Here is a 19777-nt window from a genome sequence, read left to right as displayed (position 1 = left end):
GAAACCAAGATCAACCTCTACCAGAATGATGGAAAGAGAAAAGTATGGCGAAGGCGTGGTGCAGCTCATGATCCAAAGCATACCACATCATCTGTAAAACACGGCGGAGGCAGTGTGATGGCTTGTGCATGCATGGCTGCCAGTGGCACTGGGTCACTAGTGTTTATTGATGATGTGACACAGGACAGAAGCAGCCGAATGAATTCTGAGGTATTCAGAGCCACACTGTGTGCTGAGATCCAGCCAAATGCAGCCAAACTGATTGGTCGTCGTTTCATACTACAGATGGACAATGACCCAAAACATGAAGCCAAAGCAACCCAGGAGTCTATTAAAGCAAAGAAGTGGAATATTCTTGAATGGCCAAGTCAGTCACCTGATCTCAACCCAATTGAGCAGCATTTCACTTGTTAAAGACTAAACTTCAGACAGAAAGGCCCACAAACATACAGCAACTGAAAACCACCGCAGTGAAGGCCTGGCAGAGCATCAAAAAGGAGGAAACACAGCGTCTGGTGATGTCCATGAGTTCAAGACTTCAGGCAGTCATTGCCAACAAAGGGTTTTCAACCAAGTACTAGAAATGAACATTTTATTTAAAATTATTTAATCTGTCCAATTTCTTTTGGTCCCTTTAAAAACAGGGTGGCACATGTTATGGAGCTGAAACTCCTAAACCCTTCATCCAATTTTAATGTGGATACCCTCAAATGAAAGCTGAAAGTCTGAACTTCAACTGCATCTGAATTGTTTTGTTTAAAATTCATTGTGGTAATGTCTATAACCAAAATGAGAAAAATGTTGTCTCTGTCCAAATATATATGGACCTAACTGTATGTCACTGACATCTCCTGTAACGTTTTTTTCCGGTACCAAAAATATTATGATTCGTGAAAGTGGCCTTAGGTTGTAAATCGGATGTTAGGTGTTAAAAATCAGATTGTACTCACATGAAAAAATGCATGACACTTGCATTACACTTGTCCAATATTGCAGGAACAAAATCGGACCGATTTTAACCCCTTCACCCCCAAGGCTGGTTTGCACGTTAATGACCGGGCCAATTTTTACAATTCTGACCACTGTCCCTTTATGAGGTTATAACTCTGGAACGCTTCAACGGATCCCAGTGATTCTGACATTGTTTTCTCGTGACATATTGTACTTCATGATAGTGGTAAAAATTCTGTGATAGTACCTGCGTTTATTTGTGAAAAAAAACTGAAATTTGGCGAAAATTTCGAAAATTTCGCAATTTTCCAACTTTGAATTTTTATGCAATTAAATCACAGAGATATGTCACACAAAATACTTAATAAGTAACATTTCCCACATGTCTACTTTACATCAGCACAATTTTGGAACCAAAATTTTTTTTTGTTAGGGAGTTATAAGGGTTAAAAGTTGACCAGCAATTTCTCATTTTTACAACACCATTTTTTTTTAGGGACCACATCTCATTTGAAGTCATTTTGAGGGGTCTATATGATAGAAAATACCCAAGTGTGACACCATTCTAAAAACTGCACCCCTCAAGGTGCTCAAAACCATATTCAAGAAGTTTATTAACCCTTCTGGTGCTTCACAGGAATTTTTGGAATGTTTAAATAAAAATGAACATTTAACTTTTTTTCACAAAAAATTTACTTCAGCTCCAATATGTTTTATTTTACCAAGGGTAACAGGAGAAAATGGACCCCAAAAGTTGTTGTACAATTTGTCCTGAGTACGCCGATACCCCATATGTGGGGGTAAACCACTGTTTGGGCGCATGACAGAGCTCGGAAGCGAAGGAGCGCCATTTGACTTTTCAATGCAAAATTGACTGGAATTGAGATGGGACGCTATGTTGCGTTTGGGGAGCCCCTGATGTGCCTAAACATTGAAACCCCCCACAAGTGACACCATTTTGGAAAGTAGACCCCCTAAGGAACTTATCTAGAGGTGTGGTGAGCACTTTGACCCACCAAGTGCTTCACAGAAGTTTATAATGCAGAACCGTAAAAATAAAAAATCATATTTTTTCACAAAAATTATCTTTTCACCCCCAATTTTTTATTTTCCCAAGGGTAAGAGAAGAAATTGGACCCCAAAAGTTGTTGTACAATTTGTCCTGAGTACACTGATACCCCATATGTGGGGGTAAACCACTGTTTGGGCGCATGACAGAGCTCGGAAGCGAAGGAGCGCCATTTGACTTTTCAATGCAAAATTGACTGGAATTGAGATGGGACGCCATGTTGCATTTGGGGAGCCCCTGATGTGCCTAAACATTGAAACCCCCCACAAGTGACACCATTTTGGAAAGTAGACCCCCTAAGGAACTTATCTAGATGTGTTTTGAGCGCTTTGACCCACCAAGGGCTTCACAGAGGTTTATAATGCAGAGCCGTAAAAATAAACCAAACATTTTTTCCCACAAGAATTATTTTTTTAGCCCACATTTTTGTATTTTCCCGAGGGTAGCAGGAGAAATTGGACCCCAAAATTTGTTGTCCAAGTTGTCCTGAGTGCGATAATACACCATATGTGGGGAGAACCACTGTTTGGGCGCATGGGAGGGCTCGGAAAGGAAGGAGCGTCATTTGGAATGCAGGCTTAGATGGAATGGTCTGCAGGTGTCACATTGCGTTTGCAGAGCCCCTAATGTACCTAAACAGTAGAAACCCCCCACAAGTGACACCATTTTGGAAAGTAGACCCCCTAAGGAACTTATCTAGATGTGTGGTGAGTGCTTTGACCCACCAAGGGCTTCACAGAAGTTTATAATGCAGAGCCGTAAAAATAAAACAAACATTTTTTCCCACAAAAATTATTTTTTAGCCCCCAGTTTTGTATTTTCCCGAGGGTAACAGGAGAAATTGGACCCCAAAAGTTGTTGTCCAATTTGTCCTGAGTGCGCTGATACCCCATATGTGGGGGGGAACCACCGTTTGGACGCATGGAAGGGCTCGGAAGGGAAGGAGCGCCATTTGGAATGCAGACTTAGATGGAATGGTCTGCAGGCGTCACATTGCGTTTGCAGAGCCCCTAATGTACCTAAACAGTAGAAACCCCCCACAAGTGACACCATGTTGGAAAGTAGACCCCCTAAGGAACTTATCTAGATGTGTGGTGAGCGCTTTGACCCACCAAGGGCTTCACAGAAGTTTATAATGCAGAGCCGTAAAAATAAAACAAAAATTTTTTCCCACCAAAATTATTTTTTAGCCCCCAGTTTTGTATTTTCCCGAGGGTAACAGGAGAAATTGGACCCCAAAAGTTGTTGTCCAATTTGTCCTGAGTGCGCTGATACCCCATATGTTGGGGGGAACCACCGTTTGGACGCATGGAAGGGCTCGGAAGGGAAGGAGCGCCATTTGGAATGCAGACTTAGATGGAATGGTCTGCAGGCGTCACATTGCATTTGCAGAGCCCCTAATGTACCTAAAAAGTAGAAGCCCCGCACAAGTGACCCCATTTTGGAAACTAGACCCCCCAAGGAACTTATCTAGATGTGTTGTAAGAACTTTGAACCCCCATGTGTTTCACTACAGTTTATAACGCAGAACCGTGAAAATAAAAAATCTTTTTTTTCCCCACAAAAATTATTTTTTAGCCCCCAGTTTTGTATTTTTCCAGGGGTAACAGGAGAAATTGGACCCCAAAGGTTGTTGTCCTATTTGTCCTGAGTACGCTGATACCCCATATGTTGGGGTAAACCCCTGTTTGGGCACACGGGAGAGCTCGGAAGGGAAGGAGCACTGTTTTACTTTTTCAACGCAGAATTGGCTGGAAATGAGATCGGACGCCATGTCGCGTTTGGAGAGCCCCTGATGTGCCGAAACAGTGGAAAACCCCCAATTATAACTGAAACCCTAATCCAAACACACCCCTAACCCTAATCCCAACAGTAACCCTAACCACACCTCTAACCCTGACACACCCCTAACCCTAATCCCAACCCTATTCCCAACCGTAAATGTAATCTAAACCCTAACCGTAACTTTAGCCCCAACCCTAACCCTAACTTTAGCCCCAACCCTAACTGTAGCCTTAACCCTAGCCCCAACCCTTGCCCTAACCCTAGCCCTAACCCTAGCCCTAACCCTAGCCCCAAACCTAACCCTAGCCCTAGCCCTAACCCTAGACCTAGCCCTAACCTTAGCCCTAACCCTAGCCCTAACCCTAGCCCTAACCCTAGCCCCAACCCTAGCCCTAGCCCTAACCCTAGCCCTAACCCTAGACCTAGCCCTAACCCTAGCCCTAACCCTAGCCCCAACCCTAACCCTAGCCCTAATGGGAAAATGGAAATAAATACATTTTTTTTATTTTTCCCTAACTAAGGGGGTGATGATGGGGGGTTTGATTTACTGTTATAGCGAGTTTTTTAGCGGATTTTTATGATTGGCAGCCGTCACACACTGAAAGACGCTTTTTATTGCAAAAAATATTTTTTGCGTTACCACATTTTGAAAGCTATAAATGTTCCATATTTTGGTCCACAGAGTCATGTGAGGTCTTGTTTTTTGCGGGACGAGTTGACGTTTTTATTGGTAACATTTTTGGGCACGTCACATTTTTTGATCGCTTTTTATTCCGATTTTTGTGAGGCAGAATGACCAAAAACCAGCTATTCATGAATTTCTTTTGGGGGAGGCGTTTATACCGTTCTGCGTTTGGTAAAATTGATAAAGCAGTTTTATTCGTCGGGTCAGTACGATTACAGCGATACCTCATTTATATCATTTTTTTATGTTTTGGCGCTTTTATACGATAAAAACTATTTTATGGAAAAAATAATTATTTTTGCATCGCTTTTTTCTCAGGACTATAACTTTTTTATTTTTTTGCTGATCATGCTGTATGGCAGCTCGTTATTTGCGGGACAAGATGACGCTTTCAGCGGTACCATGGTTATTTATATCTGTCTTTTTTATCGCGTGTTATTCCACTTTTTGTTCGGCGGTATGATAATAAAGCGTTGTTTTTTGCCTCGTTTTTTTTTTTTTTTTCTTACGGTGTTTACTGAAGGGGTTAACTAGTGGTCCAGTTTTATAGGTCGGGTCGTTACGGACGCGGTGATACTAAATATGTGTACTTTTATTGTTTTTTTTATTATTTAGATAAAGAAATGTATTTATAGGAATAATATATATATTTTTTTTTCATTATTTTGGAATATTTTTTTTTATTTTTTTTTACACATTTGGAAATTTTTTTTAAAACTTTTTTACTTTGCCCCAGGGGGGGACAATACAGATCGGTGATCTGCCAGTTTGCATAGCACTCTGACAGATCACCGATCTGAGAGAAGTGCAGGCTGCTTCACAGTGCCTGCTCTGAGCAGGCTTCTGTGAAGCCACCTCCCTCCCTGCAGGACCCGGATCCGCGGCCATCTTGGATCCGGGTCTGGAGCAGGCAGGGAGGGAGGTAAGACCCTCGCAGCAACGCGATCACATCGCGTTGCTGCGGGGGGCTCAGGGAAGCCCGCAGGGAGCCGCCTCCCTGCGCGATGCTTCCCTGCACCGCCGGCACATCGCGATCATGTTTGATCGCGGTGTGCCGGGGGTTAATGTGCCGGGAGCGGTCCGTGACCGCTCCTGGCACATAGTGCCGGATGTCAGCTGCGATAGGCAGCTGACTCCCGGCCGCGATCGGCCGCGCTCCCCCCGTGAGCGCCGCCGATCGCGCTGGACGTACTATCCCGTCCGTGGTCATGGGGGCCCACCCCACCTCGACGGGATAGTACGTCCGATGTCAGAAAGGGGTTAAAACCGCTAGTCTGACTCCAGCCTTAGGGTATGTGCACACGTAGAGTATTTGCTTGCAGAAATTTCTGCAAGGTATCTGCATCTCTTGGCAAAAAAAAAAAAACACTGCAGCAAAAACGCGTTTTGTTGCTTCTTTTTGGCGCATTTTTTGCCATGGTTTTGCATGCGTTTTTGTACAGCAATAAAGGCTTTGTTGAGCTAAATAAAGATATTTTTAAAAAGTTTTGTGATGTAATTACTTGGTTCAACACCTTCTTTTTCATTCTGATGCAGTAGCATCAGGGTAATGGGATTAGGGATTGGTGTCAGCAACTGTCATTGACACCAAGCCCTAGGTTTAGTAATGTAAAGGTATCAGCCAGACACCTTCATTACTAAACCGGTAAGTAAACACACACGTGCACACACACATGCACACGCATGCACACACTGTAACCAGCCTATTTAGGAGCGTTAACAGAATGAACCTATGAAGGCTGTAACCAAACAACAACTGTTCATTTAAAAAAAAATTTTTTAAAAAATTGCGTGGGCTCCAGGGAGTGATTACCTCCTGTCAGTGTATCGCCGGCGGCTGGGTAGAGCAGTCACATCTCCTGATGTGACTGTTCTAAAAGTCAGATCGTCATGGGACAGTTGGGATTACAGGTGAGTATATGGTGGTTTATTATTTTTGATTTTTTTCAAGGAGCCATGGGCACCCGGGATTAGGTGTAAAAGTGAGTATATGTTGTTTTGTTATTTTACATTTTTTATAGGAGGGCGTCGGGGATTTTGTGTTAGGTGAGTATAATGTGTTTTTTTTTTATTTGATTTTTAACTTTGAGCACAGGCGCCAACTGACGAGAGACTACTTCTCCCATCAGTGGCTCTTGCTATCAATGTTATCAGTGACAGCAGATGCAGGCTGATAGGAGAAGTAGTACCTCATCAGCCGGAGCCTGCTGACCTGCGATAAGCTTTTTACCGCTGGTCACCGCATCTCTGCGGGGTCACGCCGACATCTGACAGTGTGGCCTTGCAGGGCCCTGAAAGCGGTAACGATCTACTGCCGGTAACGTTACGGCCGTTCAGATCCTCTGCCATTCTTCCTTGCAGATCCTCTCCAGTTCCATCAGGTTGGATGGTGAACGTTGGTGGACAGCCATTTTCAGGTCTCTCCAGGGATGCTCAATTGGGTTTAGGTCAGGGCTCTGGCTGGGCCACTCAATAATGGTCACAGAGTTGTTCTGAAGCCACTTCTTTGTTATTTTAGCTGTGTGCTTAGGATCATTGTCTTGCTGGAACCTTCGGCCAAGTCTGAGGTCCAGAGCACTCTGGAAGAGGTTTTCATCCAGGATATCTCTGTACTTGGCCGCATTCATGTTTCCTTCAATGACAACCAGTCATCCTGTCCCTGCAGCTGAAAAAGACCCCCATACCATGATGCTGCCACCACCATGTTTTACTATTGGGATTGTATTGGGCAGGTGATGAGCTTTGACTGGTTTTCTCCACAGATATTGCTTAGAATTATCACCAAAAAGGTCTATCTTTGTCTCATCAGACCTGAGAATCTTATTTCTCATAGTCTGGGAGTCCTTCATGTGTTTTTTTAGCAAACTCTATGTAGGCTTTCATATGTCTTGCACTGAGGAGAGGCTTCCGTCTGGCCACTCTGCCATAAAAGCCTGACTGGTGAGGGCTGCAGTGATAGTTGACTTTGTGGAACTTTCTCCCATCTCCCTACTGCATCCCTGGTGCTCAGCCACAGTGATCTTGGGGTTCTTCTTTACCTGTCTCACCAAGGCTCTTCTCCCACGATTGCTCAGTTTGGCTGGACGGCCAGGTCTAGGAAGACTTCTGGAGGTCCCAAACTTCTTCCATTTAAGGATTATGGAGGCCACTGTGCTCTTAGGAACCTTGAGTACTGTAGAAATTCTGTTGTAACCTTAGCCAGATCTGTGCCTTGCCACAATTCTGTCTCTGAGCTCCTTGGCCAGTTCCTTTGACCTCATGATTCTCATTTGGTCCGACATACACTGTGAGCTGTGAGGTCTTATATAGACAGGTGTGTGCCTTTCCAAATCAAGTCCTATCAGTTTAATTAAATACAGCTGGACTCCAATTAAGGAGTAGAACCATCTCAAGGAGGTTCACAAGGAAATGGACAGCATGTGACTTAAATATGAGTGTCTGAGCAAAGGCTCTGAATACTTATGACCATGTGATATTTAATTTTTTCTTTTTTATTAAATTTGCAAAAATGTGTACATTTCTGTTTTTTTCAGTCACGATGAAGTGCAGAGTGTACATAAATGTGAAAAAAATAAACTTTTTTGAATTTACCAAATGGCTGCAATGAAACAAAGAGTGAAAATATAAAGTGGTCTAAATACTTTCCATACCCACTGTATATACACTGTTTAGTGGCTAATGATGAGAACTACAAGTCAGCTCACATTTAAAGGGGTTTTCCACTACTCAGAAAACCCATTCACAATTACTATGCCCCCCCCCCCAATAAAATAATAACACCTATACTCCCATCAGGCGCCATTCCAGTGGTGTTGGCACTGGCTCTCCCGGGGTTCTCGTGACAGTTTTATGTCATCTGATTCCTGTGGCCACTCAGCGGCCACTTCACTGACTCCTCCTTTGGAAGTCATTAACCTCTGGATGAGGTGAGAGAGCATCCGCCGCTCTGACTTCCTCCGGAAGAGAAGCAGCCCCCCAATTGGCCACAGGGATTGCATGACATAACAATGTCACGTGAGCCCCAGGAGAGCCTGTGCCGACATCGCTGGGACAGCATCGGCAAAGCAGGTAAGTATAAGTGTTATTATTGTACTGGGGAGAAACACAGGGAATGAGAAGAGGCTTTCTGAGTAATGGACAACCCCTTTAAGTTCTCCACATTTAAGTTCTCCTAATACAATTTATTAAAGGATCATAAAATCCTTAAACCTTATAAATAGACAATATTAGAACATCTTGAAAGGTACACTTACATTTCTTACCCTAATTACTTCTTGCCTTTAAGCGGGATATACACAGGATATAATAATTTCAATTATTGCTGTTTATTTAATGAAAACGAATGTAACATCTTACAACTACTATGCTCTGCCAAAGCTACAAAGCAAAATCCCTTGTAAGTAAGAAACAAGAGGTTGCTGCAATACGCTGACTTGGAAGAAGCGCTTAAGGTAACAGGGGATTCGCATGTTTACACTTCGCAATACAACTGCTTCTTAAGGCTGTTAAGCACTGAGGGGTTAAATGGAGGCGCTCGCCCTTATTTATGGCATTATATGTTTAAAAGACTCCTCTTTCCTTCAAGTCAGCCAGCAGCCTCTCTCCTACCCTGAGAACAGACAGCCCCTAACATAGAAGAACACGGTGCAGAAAGAGTTCCCGTCTCCTTATTTAGGCAGATGGAGTCATATCATCATAGAGAGGTTTTTTTTTTTCCTTTCTCAAGAACATGCATGGGAAGCCCCCAGCTATAACCACACAGCCAGAGAGGCTGGGAATCATATACACCCCACTAGGGAGTAGGATGTCCCTGAGCTCCAAGCCAGATGCGGATGACAGACACTATCCTATTCCTTACATATAATGCAAAATATATTGGGATATAATTTATATAGAGACACAATCAGGGGTGAACGTGTCATTGGTGCAGTCACACAGGGGCTCCTTACTTCTACCTTCAAAGCAGCAAGCAGCTTCTGTTACAGACATATATAGCCAGGCTCGGACTGGTCAACGGGAAAGCAGGAGAATCCTCCGGTGGGCCCCGGTGTAAGAATAGACCACCACCCTCTTATATAAGCAGTACTTGGCACAATATACTTGAATCACTATGTACAGACAATGGCGGCATCTTATTAATTTACCAATCTGCCCAGTTCATTGTCATTTAAATTTGTGATTGAGGATAATGTCACATTTGCAGGAAGCTGAAAAGTGCGGCCCTGGGGTTGGTAACTGGTGGACCCTTGAATAAAGGAGTGCAGTATGAAGGGCACATTCTGTCTGTATCCTCCCCTGTATATAACACTGTATGTTTACTTATGTAAAAAGTATTTATTTGTTTACCAAACATTGCTACATCTAAATATAAATATTTACACTAATGTTATAATGTTGAAGTACAATCTGACTTTGCCCATTAATGTAGATTACATCAACAGTTTGGGGTCAGGAAGAGGAAAGGGGTCTCTTTAAATACAATAATGACCTGTATGTAGATGTTATATGGAAAAAATGATATCCATTAGTGTCTGTGTATGCATCAGCCCTTGGTTACAAGATATGAGAAGAAAGAACAATACATGACTGATGCTTTTTTTAAAAACTTTTTTAAACTATTGGAAATAAAGTTGGATCAAAAACTTTGCAGTGATGAAGCGTGCATGTCATATCTTCTGCAATGATACAACTTCAGTAATGTGTTCTATTCCACTGGTAAAATCCTATTCTGGCAGCTGAGGGGTTACTGTCACATCCACATCCACACTGTACTAAGGTGCACTGAGCAGCCCATACCTAAGAGCAGAGGATGAGCTTCCAAGCCCTCCCTCCAGCTCTCCCCAGGCTGCATCCCTCCCACTGTGGACATGGCTCAGTCTATATAGAGGGACTGCAAACTGAAGGGGAATTTGGACTGTCCCAGCTGTGAGCTGCACAGGTTCCAGTCTCTGCCTTCAAATCAGCCTCTGCTTAAGTAATTGGATATCTGTAAGTAGGCACTGTTGTTTTTACTATAGGATTCCGCATCATTCTATTTACAGAATAGTGTAATGCACAAATAAGTAGCTACATGTAGAGAGAATAAGAAGAGGGCGCCTGTGGCAGTGAATTAGTTAACATGCATGGATTGTTACCTGTGCAGGAGCTGAATGTGTCATATGTCACAGGGTTATCAATTATCATAGTCTGTGTTAGGTTAACCTTGCGGTCGTAAAAGTTCAATGCATCATGTGAAAGTGCCAGATTTTCAGCACAATGACGGCTTCTGTTATGGATGTGAATGTGCAGATGACTAAGAGCAGGTACATCTTGTATTCATTTTATAGTGGCAAATTCCATTTTTTTAATTTTTTTATTTTTTTTAGTTTATTCTGGTTTTATTGGATTTTTGTAAAAAACGAACAAACATTATGTCATATATCCAAGGACAGATGTTTTTGTTACAATTTATCATTATATTCACAACATATACAGAAAATAACATCACTGTTTAGATATATCTAAACCACAGAAAAGTCTCTTTTCCATGCATTAGTCTTTCCAAAAGTGATAAACCCTTTCATTGCCACAGCTCTTATCGGGAATTCAGCATCCTTGCTTTTAATATAGGATTATCCACTATGTGCGGATGCTGTTGCCTGGATTACAGGAATGTATGGAAAGCATGGTTTGGACTCTCACTTTGACTACTTGACATTTTACTTTACTTTCTTCGGACTGACTTTCTTCCCCCTAAAAGGTATTTGTTATGAATCATTACCATGTCTTCAGGGTAACATGACCTTATATGGGTCCACGCAAAGGACCACCGCTGGCAAACGCCTGTGTCTTCTCATATCCTATCGATAGGCACACATTTAATATTCTAAGTAAGCAATTCTAGCAAATAATTCATATTAAATTGCATGTTTATGCTATGCCAGGTCTAGATTAGAAGCTTTTTACTTTTATTGAGTGTTGGCATATGAAATCTACTTATTTCTGTTTTAACCCTTCAAGGGAAATAGAACATATATACATTAGGCTAAATTAAACAGATTGGATAAAGAACTTAAGACAAGAAGGAGAAGGTCTTGTCACTATGTTCTGTGACTTTAGGTCACCAAATATTGAAGGAAGCTGTCATTAGATTCAGCAGCATGGATCAAAGCCTGGTGGTGCAATTGCAATTTCTTCAGAAACACTGCACCGGAAAAGTCGGGTGGGGACTGTTGGGAGAGACCTATTAATCAACAGGAGCGGGTCAGGGACTAGACATGTCTAACCCTATACATATGTGTACTTGGTACGCCGCACCGTTTTAGAGTAAAGCACACCTGTGGTTCGGGTAACATAGTTCCAACATATTCTGCAGCGCTGTACAGAGATGTATCATCACTGACACCGTTTTCTTTTTCGCATTAGACTGACACATTTTAGTTATCCATTGATAAAGACCCCCATACACGTTAAATAAAAGTCTGTGGAACCCACCGAGCTTATGATCTAATGATCATGGGGCATCCTGACTCTTCCCCATCAGATGTCAAGGGAGAGAAGGATCAAAGATGTTGAATTCCAGTGCAACATCCTATTTTATTCCTTAAGATACATGCCCATGCCAGAGGTGTCTGCAAGAGACTTAGTCCACACTCCCCACTCAAAATGCATACATGCTGGGCCAAGCATGCAAGTCTATGGGATAGCTCATAAATGATAACTGTTGGCTAACCAACATGGGTACCTTAGGAAGCCATATTGACCAGTAACGGCCTGTTTTTGAGGTGTCTTAGATAAACTAAATCCAATCTGGTCTTTTCAAGTATTTATCAGATTGTATCTGGAATCCACCAGAAAGCCCAGTGACACATTGCTGGTTATCACCAGGGTTAGTAACTTTGTCTTTCATCTTTGTTTGTGCTTGAGCCAGACAACGTACTAATATGTTTTACATTCTTCCTCTACTGATCTGCAGATAACATTCTTATTTTCACGTCAAAGTATGGAGTAAGCTGAGCTTTGGTGGGAACTTAGTGTAATTCAAAGGGGCTTTCCAAGTGTAAGTTCCTTCCTTGCACTAATTACTGGAAAAAGTTGAATAGTGGAAATGGATTAAAGAAAAACTGCAGAAGACAAACTATCTGTAAAAAAAACCCAGATAGTTGAAAGACTTTTCCTCTAGGCTTTTTCCCCCTGATTTTATCATGCTTAGGTCTCGATATGGTCAAACTACATCATTCATCCACATTGTACCAACCAAAGCTTGGTAGTAGACATCATGATATAACCAGTAATGATCCTTTGTAAAGATGATTGTTGCCCTCACACTACCGAAACCAGCGTTGATTATCAGATATAGATCTTGGGTTAAAACCATGTAAAAAAGTCAAATAAAGTTACTTGTCATCAGTATGATAAGGAATTCTGTTCCTAAGAGTTCCTAACCGTCCCCCTAGTGATTGGGCTTTCACTTCTTCAGTAATTGGGCATTTACTTCTTCATTCTTTAGGTGGCATTGGCCAACTCATGGCAGGAGTTTTTATGAGGCTTTACGTAGATAGTCCATCATCCCAAATCTATACCCTTGTGTTTGTCATCACCTGGTCCTGTAGGCTAATTGTGAACCAGACTTTCCATTCCGCTAATTACGTTCTGTACTTTTAATCTCAAGTTCTTATCCTTCCTTCAACTGTCTTTTTTCCCCCAAAAAAATAAGGATTTAGATCCATTAAATGGAAAGTTTGGGGGCATTTTATGAGATCGGACATAACCAAAAAGCCTAACTACCCTTCCTTTTCTCTTGACTGAATCCTGTTGTAGTCCATTTGGTGTATTAAAGACAAATTAAATGTCATACATTAAATATAATTGATTCATTTTACAAATTTGCCATGTTAGTTTGAATATACTAAATACATAGGTAATTGACCACATTTTATTTTTATTAAGCGTCTCTTTTCATTTTTTTAGGTGACCTTTAAGTCAAAATGTCACAAAAACCACTGACCGAGGATGAGAAATTCCTATTTTTGGACAAGAACATCTTCAACAGCGCCACAGTCCAAGCAGATTGGTCGGCCAAAAAGTTGGTTTGGATTCCTTCTGAGAAACATGGATTTGAAGCTGCAAGTGTCAAGGAAGAAAAAGGTGAAGAGGTTATGGTTGAATTGGAGAATGGAAAGAAATTAACCATAGCCAAGGATGATATCCAAAAGATGAACCCCCCCAAATTCTCCAAGGTGGAGGACATGGCAGAGCTCACTTGCCTAAATGAAGCATCTGTGCTGCACAATTTAAGAGAAAGATATTTCTCCGGCCTTATCTATGTAAGTCATTGGTGATATAATATAATTATTTTTTGTTGTTATGTGTAGAATTACTTCATGGTGGGATCGTTGTAGATTGTGGGAGCTATATATTTTGGTAAAAAAAAAATGGGACAAAAGATGGGATATACATACTTTTGACCCCAAGATGTGAAGCACCTCCTCTCCTTTTAACCTTTATGGCACAGCCGGTTATAACCGAGCACAGCGCTAGAGCGGACATGTCCAAGCTCAATTTCCACTCCATAGCTCCATTTTCAGGGGATCACGCAGTTGGAACCCAACAATCGGGAAGTTTTTTCCCTATCCTGTGGATATGGGATAACTTCCAAACTTGGCATTAACCCTTTAAGAGCTATAGAAAAAAGTATGGCAGTCATGGAGTTCATGCTCAGCTGTCCGACTACAACTGTGAGACGTCCTCAATGAGCCGACCTGACTCAATGGAGTGTAGTGCCGAGTAACGAAAGGGGGCATATTAGCCTGATGAAGGGGTTTTCCTTAAGTGGCTTGCTTTCAATCATAAAATAAATCAGCAATCCTGTTCTTACGTCTTCTATACATGTGATTATTGGTAAATTTGTTTTTCTTGTTGCCTGTACTGTAAAGGCCCCCACTCACATTAGGCTAAAGTTGGCCGAACCTGCCGATATCAGCGCTCTCCGCCGACAGTCTAATGTGTACAGAGGCTTCCCAACTCTTTCCAGACAGATAATGTTGGGGGAGGTAAGGACCCGGCCTGTCTGATTTCACACTGCCGATCCTTTTGTTCTCGACAGCATGATGTCTAGTAGCAAATGTCTCATAGAGAACACAGGAGCGCTCAGCCGACCAAGTTCTCCTCTGTACGGAGGCTCCAGGAGAGGTAGTTGCCGGTCGAACGACTGGTTGAACCATCATCTGACCCAACAACTGTCTAATGTCTGTGAGGCTCCAAACTCAGTTGTGGACTTTAATAGTCTGACATAAGCCTTAGTATATTTTTACATTTTGTATAAGAACTAACAGCAACCAATGAGATATAACACAGGAGGGATGTTTAAAGGGGTATTCCCATCTCCAAGATCATATCCCAATATGTAGTCAGTATAATAATAACAGTAGCAAATACCTCCAATTGGAAATGTAGTATAGTTTTTCTGATTCGCTATGTTTCTTTCCTCATGTGCAGGACCTTAGGTATCTATGATTACGACCACTGATATGACAGTTAGCTAGTTGCTAATGGTTGTAACCATGGATACCTAAGGTCCTGCAATGCCTGCACATGAGGAAAGAAACATAGCGAATCAGAAAAACTATACTACGTTTCTAATTGAAGGTATTTGCAATTATTATTATTATTACTACACTTACTACACATTGGGATAGGATCTTGGCGATGGGAATACTCCTTTAAGTAAAGGTTAACCTATAAATGTTTTTTTTAGAGTGAACATTGGAGAACATATAAACTCTTTGTAGACGTTGCACTAATCCGATTTAAACCCTTGCTCCCTCGAGTGCCACTAAGCCATCCATATTCATAAGAACATCTTAATATCTTTTCTACATCTCTACATCTTCTATGTCTTTTTCACATTTCCACATATTTGTTAATAGAAAGTAAGTGAGGGTCATTGACATCCATTCTCCGGTCACTGTTGACATCTGCTGATATTCACATCTGTTGATCCATCGTTTGTCCGGGCACAAGGGCAGCTGACTGGTCTAATACTCACATGCTGTGACCAGGATTGTCCCTGCATCTGCATAGTCCAAGGAGGTGGGCGCATTCGCTGTCTCCAACCTTGCTTGGCTGTCTATGCCAGAAATAAAGACAGTGACTGTAGCAAAAGGGTACATGCTCGACCACCGCAAACACTGCTCCTCACTGGAGTCATGCAGTGAAGATACATGGGAAGTTTGGGACCTCGGGGGCCGTCTGAAGTCATGTAACTACCAACAACTGTAACAATGTATTTCCCAGCAAAATTACACATCTGATCCTCATTTCATGCTCATTAGCTATGTTCATCTAGTTTTTGCCTGTGTTCAAAGTCTAGTTTTTACCTCTTGGCACAATTGACATGTTATATGGCATGAAAGCATAGTCGATAACAATTGTTGGGGTTCAGCTCTCTGGTAGTAGCTTGGATAAGCACAGGCACAAGGTTTCAATGTCAAAACAAAGCAAAGTTTACTTTTTTTTTCATAATCTTTACAGCTTCAAAATGAAAGCAGCCTTTCTTCAGCACAAATGAATAACATAAACAGTCCTTTCTTCCGCACAATACCACAAAATAAATTATGGTCTTAACCAGGTGTGGGCAATTCATTTTCCCAAAGGGCCACATGAGAGACAGTGACTGCTGTGGAGGGCCAAACCAATAGGCTGAAATTAATTCTGCTCAATATTAATATTAACATATTAATTATAATTATATTAATTGTATCATTCAATATTGATCAGAATTAAGTATGCTGACATCCCCCTATATACCGTATGAGCCCACACACAGCCCCTATATACCATAAGAACCCCAACATAGCCTCTCATATACAGTATGAGCTCCCACAGTCTCCTATATACAGCATGAACCCCCAGATTGCCTCCCATACACAGCGTGAACCCCCACATAGCCTCCCATATACAGCATGAGCCCCCCACATAACCTCCCATATACAGCATGAGCCCCACATAGCCTCCGTATATACCCCATATACAGCATGAACCCCACATAGCCTCCGTATATACCCCATATACAGCATGAACCCCACATAGCCTCTGTATATAGTGTGAGCTCCAAATAGCCTGCCATATACAGCATGAGCCCCACATAGCCTCCGTATATACAGTGTGAGCTCCAAATAGCTTCCCATATACAGTATGAACCCCACATAGCCTCTCTATATATAGCATGAGCCCCACACAGTCTCTCATATACAGTGTGAGCCCCCACACAGCCCCCTATATGCATACAAACATCCCATACGTCTGGAAAAAAAAACCACCACATACTCACCTCTCTCCCGTTCCCCCGACATTCTATGTCTGCTTTCTCCGATGCACTGACTGTTCGCAGTGATTGGTGGAAGAAGTGGCCAGCGGTCCCTCCTCCACCAATTTTTTCACCGCTGTCTGCATTCCGAGGATGCTGATAGCTGTGACGGTGGGTTATAGCGATGACGGTGGATGGACGTTGGGCAGGGGAGAGCATGGTGCGGCCCATAGGCCAATGTTTCGGCCCTTTGACTGTCTTTGTCCGCGGGCCAGACTAGAACAGCAAGATGACCAGATGTGGCCCATGGAGCCACAGTTTTCCCAGGTCTGGTCTTTCCAGTCTCGGTATTGCCATCAGTAGCAGCTAAAGCAATTTAAACACTTTCACCAACAAACACACCTCTGTTCAGCTCCAGCAGAACTCACCCTCTGAGCTTTCTCAGCTGCCTATTATACCGCTTGTCAGAACTGGACTGGAGTATGAGAGCGACCTTTTCCACCCAGGCTCTTTTGGTCACTCCTTAATCCCGTACCTGAAATCCACTTAAGCAAACTACTCAGTAACCTAGTGTCACTGGTACAGACTTCGCGGGATTTACACCACCGAAGCCAGCCACCTTGGTAACACATACACACTGTCAACCACTTTTCCTGACTCTCTCTTTCACAGTATTTGCGAAACCTGTAATGTTGGATGATGAGATTATGGTTTGCCCAATTTCTTGAAATGTATTACGTATGTAAATGAAAAGAGCTCTTCTGTCATTTTCTGCCTGGATGCTGCTGCCCATTCTGGTGAACCAAGGTCAAGCTCCCCCCAATCATTGAGAACCACACATACGTTATGGTCCATGCGTGAGGTCTTTAAACTAATTAAAGCCAAACAACTAAATTCTAATTCTTCAACCCCGTGGGTCACCTGTAGCATTGTCTAGACTTTTGTACTGATACCTAATGAGACTTTGGGCCAGATAGATGAGTACATGCTTCTGTGCACATAATGATTTTGGCAGGTGAATCATCGTAAATTAACTAAATTTTGTAAGAAAACACAACAGTTTCTTTATTACTAACATTCATGTTTCCAAACGGGCACTATTCCAGGAATGTATTTTGCACGTAATGATGATAATAATTAGCCATTAAACCCCCTTTGGAGTCCAAAAATTGGGAGAACACTGAAACTGAATTCTAGTTGTGTTTGTATGGTACTGTGATGAAATGAAAGCCTGGAATGTTATTTAGAACCTTTGGTAAATCTTTAAAGGGGATGTTCGGGCAGGGCCAAACTGGCCATCTGGCATTTCTGGCAAATGCCAGAAGGGCCTGTCTGATAATGGGCCACCTTGTCTGCTACATTGTTAACAGAATTAGTGTTCTCAAGACACCCATACTGTTAAGAGTTGTGATGGAGGTATCATTAGAAATATTGGTCTTGTAGTAGATCTTCCTTTCCTCCATCCAGGGTAATATTAATAATAAATCCCATCTGGTTCTTGGGGACGGGGACAACATGGGCCTGTGTGATTTCAAATGCCAGGGCTGAATTTCAGTCCCAGTCTGTACCTGTGTCCGGGCATAGGTTATTGATGATCTATCTGCAGGATAGCACATTAAGAGCAGATCAGAGAGGGTCCAACACCCAGCGCAAACAACGATCAACCGCTATTTGCTCCGGCAGCGGCTGCAGAGTGCACCTCCATCCAATACGTAGCAGCCACTATCGGATATTGATGGCTCCCGCTGTTTTGCATAGAAGCTTTACTGCAGTAGCTGGTAATGGCCAACACTGGCCGCCACACTTTGAATGGAGGTGCGATGTATGGATCAGTTTCTTTCAAAAATTTTTACAACCAACTGCCCCTAGAGCAAAAAATGACTGAATGGTTTGGACCACCAGCTGATGTAGAGAGATTTAGGAAACACTCCGAATGAAAAGGTATGAAAATGAGCTCCAACAGGGGAAGAAAACTGTCTCTCTACTGCCCCCTTTTGAAAGTATCTGCCCTAAAGTCAATGTCTGGCAATTCACCGAGCCTTTCCACATGACTAATGGAATTTAACCAAAAATGAAAATACACCCATCTGCAGACCGCTGTTTCAGGGTTCTTGCCTCTCCTCAGTACAGAGCAAGGTGCTGGTTGGTAAAGGGTCTTTGACAGAGGTCTAGGAGAGTACCGTTTTTTTCCCTGTGGAGACCACTAACTTTTATTGAGCTAGTCCATGCTCTCTGTAAAAAAAGTAGTATATGCATATAATTTTCCCTAGAAAGTTCAGAGGGTAAAGTGTCTCCTAGTAGAGAGTGCCAAGTTGGCATAAGGAGACTTATAGTCCACGCAATGCTCCCCTGGGAATGTAAATGTTTCTTTTCTTAGGAATAAGACCACTTTTCTCCGTGGACTATGACTGGTATTGCATCTTATCTACGTTAAAGTAAGTGGAGCTAAACTGAAAAACGAGATACTACTACAGGTTTGTCTGAAAATCTGATGAGATACTCAAAAAGTTACATATTGCCAGTCCATCTACATGAAATCTAGTTTAAGACCACAATGGATGAAATTGCTTATGGTCTAAGTAGTAGGAAGATTGATAGCTATACATACTGGAAAACATATTGGAAGAGGATTTAGAAAACCGGTCAATTGCAAAACGTCTAGCCTACGGTATGAAATGGTATAGTCAGATAATAGCTAAAAGTAGCCATAAGGAAGGGCGGCCTCCTGTTACATAAAGTGAAGCTCTTAGTACAGTAAAGTTGAGCTTCGAATGGGGAATAATGGTAATTTTTTATTAATGAGCTAATCTAGTGTCTATATACAGAGGACTATTGAATGCTGAATCCGGAGGCTATACCGCTATATATAATACATGTCGTGAGCTGTAATCCCATGCTCAGGAATGAGGACTGTCTGTTCAGAATTCCCCTTTGCCAGAAGGGGCACATCTGCCAAGTCACCTGGGTGAAGACTTGTCTGTGAATTAGGCTCTAAGTGCAT

The 19777-nt window shown here is 42.3% G+C and overlaps 1 protein-coding gene across 2 annotated transcripts in view; it reads left to right on the top strand.

Annotated features, from left to right (window-relative positions):
- Positions 1-10358: 10358 nt before the first annotated feature.
- Positions 10359-19777, top strand: part of LOC143785977 (myosin-11) — a 138176-nt gene continuing 128757 nt past the window's right edge. For both annotated transcript variants that reach the window (XM_077275134.1, XM_077275133.1), the window contains exons 1-2: positions 10359-10478; positions 13440-13795. In XM_077275134.1, the coding sequence (XP_077131249.1) occupies positions 13457-13795 (339 nt within the window). In that variant the 5' untranslated portion in view covers positions 10359-10478; positions 13440-13456. The remainder of the gene's footprint in view (positions 10479-13439; positions 13796-19777) is intronic.

The sequence above is a fragment of the Ranitomeya variabilis genome, chromosome 7, assembly GCF_051348905.1.
Source record: "Ranitomeya variabilis isolate aRanVar5 chromosome 7, aRanVar5.hap1, whole genome shotgun sequence".
In the NCBI taxonomy this organism is placed as follows: Eukaryota; Metazoa; Chordata; class Amphibia; order Anura; family Dendrobatidae; genus Ranitomeya; species Ranitomeya variabilis.
This window is presented reverse-complemented; position numbering and strand designations above follow the sequence as displayed.